This window comes from Leptonychotes weddellii, chromosome 13 (assembly GCF_054177405.1).
Source record: "Leptonychotes weddellii isolate Sample4059 chromosome 13, ASM5417740v2, whole genome shotgun sequence".
Taxonomy (NCBI): Eukaryota; Metazoa; Chordata; class Mammalia; order Carnivora; family Phocidae; genus Leptonychotes; species Leptonychotes weddellii.
This window is the reverse complement of record NC_138381.1, coordinates 853,143-863,601: the sequence shown is the minus strand read 5'-3', so window position 1 is coordinate 863,601 and position 10,459 is coordinate 853,143. Positions and strand designations below refer to the sequence as shown.

The 10,459-nt window shown below is 49.9% G+C and overlaps 1 protein-coding gene and 1 pseudogene across 1 annotated transcript in view; one reads left to right on the top strand and one right to left on the bottom strand.

The window, feature by feature from the left end:
* Positions 1 to 4,244: 4,244 nt before the first annotated feature.
* LOC102751003 (large ribosomal subunit protein uL5 pseudogene) lies at positions 4,245 to 9,519 on the bottom strand (annotated as a pseudogene).
* Positions 9,520 to 9,545: 26 nt separating this feature from the next.
* Positions 9,546 to 10,459, top strand: part of ATP9B (ATPase phospholipid transporting 9B) — a 242,509-nt gene continuing 241,595 nt past the window's right edge. Inside the window, exon 1 of the mRNA XM_081802518.1 lies at positions 9,546 to 9,869. Within this exon, the coding sequence (XP_081658644.1) occupies positions 9,754 to 9,869 (116 nt within the window). The 5' untranslated portion in view covers positions 9,546 to 9,753. The remainder of the gene's footprint in view (positions 9,870 to 10,459) is intronic.

Below are 10,459 nucleotides of genomic sequence, written 5' to 3'. Positions count from 1 at the left end.
GGTAAGGGGGTCTTTTTTGCTTTCTGATGATTATAAAAAGATGATAGCCCCACCCTAAAACTACTGTCTTTGTACCAGGCACTAAGCTAAATGCTTAAAATGTGTGCTGTCACTAAGTTCTCCTGAAAGCTTGGCGGGCAGGCGCCTCTGTCCCCACCAAGCAGGTGAGGAGGCCAGGCTTTGGAGGGCCGGTCAGCAGGCTCCTGGTGCCCGCGGCACCGCGAGATGGGGACACTGGCACTGAGCCCGCGCCCTCACCACTTCGCCATTGTCTGAGCACAAATTATTCTTGTGAGGGAAGAAGACTTTCTGTTTTTAGAAATGTTTCAGGGGCACCTGGGTGGTGTAGTCAGTTAGGCATCAGACTCTTGGTTTCGGCTCAGGTCAGGATCTCGGGGTCATGAGATCGAGCCCTGTGTCAGGCTCCGTGCTTGGCGGGGAGTCTGCCAGACATTCTCTCTTCCCCTGCCCCTCCCACTCGAGCTCTCGCTCTCTCCCTCTCTCTCTAAAATAAATAAATAAACCTTTAAAAAATGTTTTAAATGTTATTCCCCCCCTTTTAGAAGAAAAAGAGTAGCGAGTGCTTTTGGGGTCTTTCCTGGAATTTTGCGTTCTCTGTCCTTGAGGGTGGGCGACTTTCCGAGGCCGGTTAGCGGTGCCCACGGCACAGTTCGTAAAGCTCCTGGTGCGTAAGTGCTGCAATTGCTGGAAGTGACACTCAGATGTGGCTTCTTGCCCTTCGAGCCCTCGCTTTGTCCCTGGCAAGTGCGGGGCGAGGGCATCTGGGTTAGGGCCACATGCCTGGGTTAGGCAGGAGTGGCCAGGTGGAGGCCAGAGCTGCAAGCACAGGGCGCCAAAAATGTCAGCTTTCATCCCAGAGAAGAGCCACGGACACATGCCGTTAGGACGCGCATCTCTGCGTCCCTGGTCGAAAGACAGCCGGCGCTTGCCATGTCGGCCAAAACCCAGACTTTCATAATGTGAGAATTTCATGGAAACTGCCTTCAGCATAATAAGTACAAGTGATTTATCTGATAAAAGAGAATGTCAACAGCAAGTACGTGTAATTGGTGTGGTGACAAATTGTACCTGTTCTTCCCAGGAAGAAAGGGACACTGCTGTGCACAGGCAGGACGGGGCAGGGTCAAGGATGGGCACTTGCATTTTCGATGCAGCTTTCAGAAGCGCACGCGATCCTTTCAGAGGGTCGATGCAAATTATACCTAATAAAGTTATTATAAATAATTGCTGCCTCTCTCTCTTCTCCTGCGTAATCAGGGGGTTTGGAGTGGAGAGCAGGCAGTTACGGATGAGAGATGCCTTTAATTCTGAATTGGGGGCATCTCGCGGAGGACCCCTAACCTTCACTGAAGTCACAGATTCACTTTCAAAGATTCGTGACATCTTAGGGAATCGGAGGCCCATGGGACTCAGAGATTCAGCCAGGAAGGGTGAGAAACGCAGCCTTCGGTGTGTCCTCGGGATCTGCACACACCACCTCACACACTGGAATGTCACGGAGAGGCAGAGAGAAGGCACCTGCTTCCGCGTGACAATGGCTGGAGAGCAGCGAAGGCACCACAGGATGAGGGGAAATAAGTAGACTATGGTACCTCGGGCACAGTATCACATAATGAGGTGGGAGGGCCATTCATTCCAACAGTATTTGTTGAGAGACCCCCTTGTGCCCACACTGAGCCAAGCAGTGGGGGTCCCTTGACATTCCCCAGCCCCTTGTGGCTGCGGTCAAGGCCAGGTGGCAAAATGACAGAGGCCAGAGAAGCGCAGGGCTGTCCCTGGGGCGCGGGAGGGTGCCCCAGACCAGACCAGCCCAGCCACAGCCAGTGGGAACGTGTCCAGGCCTGAGTCTTGAAAACCACAGCTAGATGCCCTGCAAAAAGCCAGCTCTGAGAATGCTGATGGGGGTTTGTCAGAACGGGGCACTCATCCCCAAATAGCTCTCGTCACCCGGTGGGTAATGTTCCCGCCAGGCCAGCTGTGGCAAGGCTCTCAACACAAAGTGGGTAAAAAGGGCTAGGGGGGCCGAATGGGTTTCCTCAGCCAGGTCAGGCGAGCCTGGAGAACACGGAGAACAAAGCCGGGCTGCCAGCAGGGGTGATGGTGGTGGGCCGTCAAGAGGTACAAACTTCTAGTCGCCAGATAAATAAGTCCTGGGGATGAAAAGTACAGTACAGGGAGCGTCGTCAATAATAATACTGTAATAACATTTCACGGTAAAAGATGAGTAACATATGGAGGTGTTGAATCACTATGTTACACACCTGAAACTGATGTAACATTGTATGTCTATTACACTGCAATAATAAAAACATTTAATTAAATAAAAATATTTAATTAAATAAATTCAAAAAAGAAAATATCCTACACACATGGGCCACACGGTGGGCTTCGCAGTTTGCAATAAGCATACTCCCCCGTATGAATAACTTCTCGTTAAGCATTTCAGGGATTCGGGGCACCTGAGTGGCTCAGATGGTTAAGCATCAGCCTTCAGCTTGGGTCATGATCTCAGGGTCCTGGGATGGAGCCCCGTATTGGGCTCCTTGCTCAGTGAGGAGTCTGCATCTCCCTCTCCCACTGCCTCTCTCCCCTGCTTGTGCTCTCTCTCTGTCTCAAATGAATAAATAATAATAATAATAATAATAGAAGAATTTAAGGGATTAGCTTCATGTGCCTGACATGGTAGAGACAAAAATGAGATTTCAATACAAGAGTGTATTTCTTCTAGAGCTCTCTTAAGAGATTTCCCATTTTTGTCATCACTGAGACTATGGTATTGTGTTTGGGAAGAGGTTCACCGGTGTAAAGTTAAAGGTGGACAGACCTTGTTAGACACACAGCTGTTGATCCAGAACAGCTGTACAGATCCCAAACCCCAACCAACCAAACGGGACTCCGAAGAGTCCACTTGGAGTCTAGTTTATTTATTCTTTAGGCAATCCTTTGAAACTCTCCGTGAGAAGCTAGTAATTACATTTTTCCCATTTTGATGGAATAGTTGAAGTGTCTATGGTTCATTACAATAGTAATTGAATGCGTGGTTTAAAGAAAAGTAGGACTTTTCTAGATACATCAGTCTCCATGCACCTCAGCTGACCCTAAACAAGAGAAAGCTCTGCTCCAAGGCCTTGGGCTTTCCAGGGTACACCTGAAGTTGTACATGCCCTATAAATTCCACGTGTGCACACACCCATTCACACACTTGCTCACATGCTCACATGCACACACATTTTTGTGGTTGACTTAAATTCTTTCAGAAAAATGAAACACTGAAATAAATTCTGCACAAAATACATTTTTTAATTAAGAGCTTGCTGTAATTAATTTGAGTGCATCATGTGGTAAAATGAATGAAAACTTTATTGTACTATAGTTACATTTTTCTCCTTTTATAATGGATCCAGACTTCACACGTTAGGAGGGTAGTTAGCCTTTCAAGGGGTGACACGTGGTGTTGGAAATCTCGTACTTTGGTCCCTGTTGGGGTGTTGTGAATTCAGATGCGGGGTAGAGAGGGAGGCAGAGCCCCAGAGAACAAAGCAAAGAAAGCATCAGTAGGAAATAATGAGTGCTAAAATGGGTCTTTAACAATGCATTTAAAGACCACTTGTCACAAGATTCATCTTTTATGGTAGTTTTTCTAAAAATTATTGTGCATTACAATAGCAGTCTTCAAACTTTTGTGCTCAGTGACCCCCTAAAAGAACTTTGGAAAAGTATGGATCCCTTCACTGGGCTTGTATAGACAGCTAAACATTTTCACTGTAACCGTGAATAGTTACAAGTGATGCATTTTTAGCATGTTGTATTTACATTTTAAAATGGAACTGTGACATCACCTTTTTTAAAAAAGATTTTATTTATTTATTTATTTGGAGAGTGTGAGCAGGGGAAGAGCAGAGGGAGAGAGAGAATCTCAAGCAGGCTCTGCACTGAGCTTGGAGCCCAACATGGGACTCAATCCCATGACCCTGAGACCATGACCTGAGCCAAAATTAAGTCGGACACTCAATGGACTGAGCCACCCTGGCGCCTGGGACATCACTTTTTAAAATGTATTGAATGACATTTAAATTCCATGATATGGTACCCACCGTCATCCATTTAAAATATATATATAATGAAGTTCTTCTTTGACATTTGAAAATCTTTTTGCTAAAGTATACTTTTTTAAAACGTTTCACTGAGAAGTTTTTATTGGCCTTTTGGATAGAAATGGGTATTTATCCGCCAGGGAGGATGATCCCATCACACACCTGCTAGAACCAGCACATGGCCTCCTCTTTGCTGAGTCTGTGTTTGGCCCCCCTGAGGCACATGCTGCGCTTCTGCCTGGGATGCAGAAACCGGCCCACCCAGCACCACATAGAACTCCAGGCCACACCTACCAATGCTTGGGTCACATTTGATCCCAGATCGACGTGCTCCTGGATCCCAAAGCCAAAGTTTCCAGCATTGGAGAAGTTATTTTTTCTTAACTCATACTCCCGCACCCTTAGACTTTTCTCTGGATTTCTTCTGCCCTGGCCCCACAGACAATCTTTTCATTTCTCCGACTGCCAAAGGATCTGATGGCCTATCTAGCTCTGGAGAACACAGGGGTCTGGCCTCCAGCCGGGTCAGTCTGTTTCCGTTGTCCCCCACACGGACGTGGAAGCAGAGATTGTGGATGCGATGTTCCCACGTGGGGTTCTCCTTTTCACCTTGATCCTGTGCTGTGGTGAACAGGAAGAGCTAAAGCATAATTTTTGAAGAGGTCAAGTAACTCTCATGTGGATACGTAATGTATGTGTGCCAAAATTTTACAAACTTATGAATCAAGAGGAAGATCACGAGGGAAGATACAATGAGTAAGACCTTAAGACAGCCTCAGAGAGTTTTTCAGGACCTAGAATTCATAGCTGTTAGGATCAGGTCACTTAGACACAAAAGTGGTTAATATCCTAAAGGACAATAAACTATATCCTTTGATGTTCTATTTTCTTCCTGGGCCGGAATTATTTGCTTCTCTACTGCACGCTACCTTCACGCTAATGTGTAATTTCACTAAATTGGAGACCTCTACTAAATAGCAGTCAGTTGAACGAAGTCCATTTCCCAGTCTTCGGGTGGCCTGTGCCCATATATGAGAAGAAATGACACGCCAGCCTCCTTTCGCCTTATGTCCAAGCTCGGGCGGTCAGTATTCTCTTTATTCTCTTTCTAAAGCTCAGCTGGCAACTCTGGTTCAGAGGCTAAACATGGCCTTTGGAGCCTGGGTTCGAGTTCTGGCTGTGACCCAGGTCAGCTGCGTACCCATGCTGTGCCTCGGGGTCCTCGTCTGCGGAGGTGAGGGACAGTCACGACGCATGATTGTGGCCAGTGATCACATGGTCTTCTACCCTTCCACTTTCCGCTTCTCCATATGAGGCCTCTTAGACCTCAGGCATATATTTGGATTTGGTTTGTAGTCCAATCTGACAATTTGACTTTTTTTTTTTTGAAGATTTTATTTATTTGACAGAGAGAGACACAGCGAGAGAGGGAACACAAGCAGGGGGAGTGGGAGAGGGAGAAGCAGGCTTCCTGCGGAGCAGGGAGCCCGATGCGGGGCTCGATCCCAGGACCCTGGGACCACGACCTGAGCCCAAAGCAGACGCTTAACGACTGAGCCACCCAGGCGCCCCGACAATTTGACTTTTTATTGGTGTACTTAGTCGGCTTACATTTAATGTACATAAACTGACATTCAGGTGTAACTCTACCATCTTATTTGTTTGCTCTTTCCTCCATCTGTTCTTTTTTTGAAAACTCCTTCCATGCCTTCCTAAAGATTAATCAAGTATTCTCTGTCACTCCAGTCCCCTCCATTAACTTGTTATTACGCCTTCTCTCATTATTCCTTCAGGGACTGCTCAAGGGAAGTGCTGTCCCCATAGAAACAGTCCATACCTGCGCTATCAGGGCATGCCCCCTTCCCGTCCCCAGATATTAGCAAGGCTCTGGGCCTCTGTAACAGCGGTTGCAAGCTTTCCCTGTAAAGGGCCACATAGGCTTTGTAGGGCCTCCTCAACTCCACCATTGTAGCTTGAAAGCAGCCATAGATAATATGTTGATAAAATAGCATGGTTATGTCTAAACAAACTATCTTTACCAAACAGGTGACAGGTAGATTTACTGACCCCAGCTTTATAGCCTCAGCGTCTCTAGGTGGGGGTCGGGGGAGGGGCATCTGGCTCCTGGGCTCTACTTGGCTCCAGTACTACTCTTCCTCTTCTGGTCTCTTCGAGCCTGGAGGTGATAATGGCTTCCCCATCTACCTGTCCCCGGAAGTCCCTCAAACTGCTTTGGTTTTTTATTCCCACCCACATATCTGTAAACAGTTCCTCAACTAAACTCTTCAGCTGAATGCTGCAGCAGGCCGTCCAGCTCCTGCAAAGACCCTAACGGAATTTTAGGCTTCCATCACGCACCTATTCATTCCACTGCGGCCCAAGTTGCAGCCAGCAGTTTGCGGATGTGCCTCCCGGCCCAGGAAGATCCTCCTGCAGGGCAGACGCTATGTCTTAGTTATGTTTGTATCCCCAACATACCGATCCCTCACCTGGACACAAAAGGGGAATGAAGAATCTTGGCTAAACTGAACTAAATTAGCAATGCAGAAATGGGAGCCAGGAGAGGTCAGAATTTGGAAAAAAGACTTGAGGGGTTCTTATTTAAAGTGGGTAGGCTGTGAAAGAGAACTATCCAGGAGAGAGGGAGTTAATGAAGGAGGAGAGCCAGAGGATTTGTCTCAAAGTTATCACAGAAGGGAAAAATGTAAGGACCTGGTGTTACAATGTTAAGTCTTTAGTGTGGTTGAGCTGTTGTGTTAATAGCATCCTCTGTGGAGTGTGGTTATCTAGCCAGCATTAACCATGTCAGCTGTGGAGTGTGGTCGAGCACTTGGTGTAACAAATGTCAGCTGTTGAAAGAGGTGAATGTCAGCTGCTGCAGTGAGTCGGAGTAAGGAAAAGAATGAGCACAAGTTCATTTTGCAAATAGGACGTCACTGCGTCCTTTGAGAGGGGTGTCCACAAAGTGGCCTGTATTCAAGCCACATAAAAAGCATCGAAATAGCAAACTGGAACCAGAAAGGTGGAGCAACTACTTAAGAATAGAAACTTTTTTAAAAATAAGTTTTTAAACTGAGAAGGTAATACATGAAAATAGTCAAGATGAGTCTAGAATTTAGAAGTTTATGTTGAATACATTGCTTCAAACACGTAGTCATAATGGATTTATAGATTATGGAAACAGAAAACAAAAAGACACAGCAGGGCTCGAAAACACCAAAGTTACTGGACCAGAAACAGAGGTGAGAGTGGCTCCCGTCGCCTGGCTTCTGGGGCTGGAAGTTGGCCACGGGAGTGGGCAAGGGGCTCACCCCACAGGCTTGGGTGAGGCTGTCCTACGTGGTGTAGGAAGCTAAACCAACCAACCAACAAAACCCTGTTGCTGACAGCCGCCTAGGGCTTTTTAACAGGGTGGGGGCTTAGGAGTACAAAGACATAGACCCAAACTGAAGACCAAGAATGAATACCACTGCCTGCAGACCCTGCATCTGACATGCTCTCCCTGTTATTGAAAGCCTTGACATGCCACGTGGGACCCCGTTCTGGGCTGAAGGTGGAAGCAGCGGCAAGGCCACTGACTAGGGAAGGGTGAGGAGGGGGAGGGGAAGGGGGAAGAACCGGTATCTCCTGCCCGCTGCCCACAAACCTAAATTCCAGGACATCTGAAGAAACCCAAAGCTAAGAAAGTTAACAAATCAACAATCAAAACATTTTCTTCTCCTTAGATAATTGAAAGTAAGAAACAAAACAGGCAGAAATGAAGTAAGAATAGATGGATAGGAAAAAGGACCAACGAAAATCTTCAAAATAAAAAACAGTCATTGAAATAAATACCTCAAACTATCACAAACAAAACCACCTCCAAGACAAAATTAATAAAGGCTGTTTACTCATTAACTTGCAGCAAGGGAGCCCTTCTGATGTCACTTTCAAGGGTTTTAGCAAGGAAATTAAGTTTTATCAGGTACGAAGGGGAAAAGTCTTGGACTGGGACGCATCCTATTAAGGTGGGATTTGGAGTAGAAGAGACTTTTCAATTTGTCTGCAGGTACTTCTGACCGTCCTTGGTTGTCTGAAGGGGGCCAGGAAGCAGTTTGGGGAACTTCCAAGAGGACGGACTGTGGGATGCTAAGAGAGACAGGTGTTCTGCAGGTGGCTGCACCTTGGAACAAGTGGGGCCATTGGGACTCTTTAGAGTGAGCATCCTCTTGAGAAGTGACCCCATGATAAGGGTGCCTCCAAACAGACTCTCAAGGAGCATTAAGGAAATGACCACCTACTGGGGTGGGTTAGGAGGTCTCCATGCACACCACTGCTCCATTAGCGTTTCCATCTTGGAATAGAAAACCTATTTGCCAACACACATGACCCTTGAATAACATGGGTTTCTTTCTTTCTTTTTCTTTCTTTCATTTGAGAGAGGGAGAGAGAGAATGAGAGACAGCATGAGAGAGGGGAGGGTCAGAGGGAGAGGCAGACTCCCTGCCGAGCAGGGAGCCCGATGTGGGACTGGGTCCCGGGACTCCAGGATCATGACCTGAGCTGAAGGCAGTCGCTTAACCAACTGAGCCACCCAGGCGCCCCTGAATAATATGGGTTTCTATGGGGGTTTTTCCCAATAAATATACGTAACAGTGCTGTAAATGTATTTTCTCTAACTTATGAGCTCCTCTATAACATTTTCTTTTCTCTAGCTTTTTATCGTAAAAATACAGTATGTTATACATACAACATACAAAACGCGTTAATCACCGTTTACTTTCCCGGTAAGGCTTCCGGCCAACAGCAGGCATTGGAAGTCAAGTTTTTTGGGTCAAAAATTATAACTGGGGGGAGCAGGCACAGCTGACCCTGTGTCGGTCCTGGGTCAACCACACCGCGGACAGCTGACTATATTTTTGATCAGAAGAAAACCTCAATTTTAAAGCATGGGAAGAGTTCAGACCACATTTCCAAGCTATAAATTAGTAACAAACTTGAACAACACGATAGCAAAGTTGAGAACTCCGGACTCGACTGTTAGCCCTCTTTGGAGGCCACTTATGGGAATTTTATTCCGTAGGTGCGGGACAACGCCGAACACACCTGCGCGCAACGGAAGCCCGACAAGGCGGCGAGTTAAAAGACCGGAAAGTCCCCGGCGTCCGGGAAATGCAGGACTCTCGGCCGCCGCGGCCGCCGCCGGAGACACGCACCTGCTGCGCAGCCCCGGGCCGGCCTCCCGGCGCGCCCCCACGCGCACGCGCACGCGCCCAGCGCCCCGCGCCCCGCGCCCGGGGGCGGGGCCGCCGGGACACACGGCCTCCGCGCGCCGCGGTAACGCCACCCGGCCCGGGCGCGCGGGGGGCGGGGCCTCGGAGCGTCACCGCCTCCGCTTGCGCCCGCGCCGCGGCGGCAACGTCATCGGGCCCGGACGCGGGACGGAGCCTCTTAACGCCGCCGCCTCTTGCGCCTTACCTTCGCCGCAAGCTGTCGTCATCAGGCTCCGACGCCCCGCGACGCCGTCGGGCTGGGGCGCGCGGGGGGCGGGCAAGGACGCGCGGGCGGTGCCTCAGCCGGGCGGTAGCTGAGCGGAGAGGGCGGGGAAAGGCCCGAATTGAGGCGGAGCGAGGAGGGGCGGGAAGGTGGCGGCCGGAAGATGGCGGACCAGATCCCTCTGTACCCGGTGCGCAGCGCGGCGGCCGCGGCCAACCGCAAACGCGCGGCCTACTACAGCGCGGCGGGGCCTGGGCCGGGCGCCGAGCGGCCCAGCAGGTAACGACGGCGCCGACCTCCCTCCCCCCCGCGGCGCCCCTCCCCCCGCGCCCGGTTCGGGCCCCCCGACCCCCGGCGGCGGGTCTGCCCCAGCTCGCAGGCCGCGCACAGTGCTTTCGACGCCCGCACTCGGGGGGGGCGTCCACCCTTGGGAAAGGCCCGGGACACAGCGTCGGGGCCGGGCGGGGGTCACCCCCAGCTCCGCCCTCGTCCTGGGGCGCCCTGGCCGTCCGACGCCCTCGGAGACGGGGGCCGGCGTGCGGCGGCGGCGCTCTCACGTGAGCCGGGCGGGCGGAGCGCCCATCCCGCACACACTGCAGGTGTCCGAGCCTCAGTGCGGTTCCAGCAGAGACGTGAACGTGCAGACACGAAGCACAGACCTGAGTGGAGAACACGGCCTGTCACAGATGCTAAGGGTTCAGCTTATGTGCCAGGTGCAGGTGCACTTAATCATGCGCTTGTTGGCCGGAAGTTTTGCTTTTAGCAAAATGGGAAACGGAACTTTCCAAGGTTAGACTGTTCAACGGGACCACACTTCAGTTCTACATTCAAAACATACAGACCTTTCTTTTGAGATGGAAGCCTCCTCC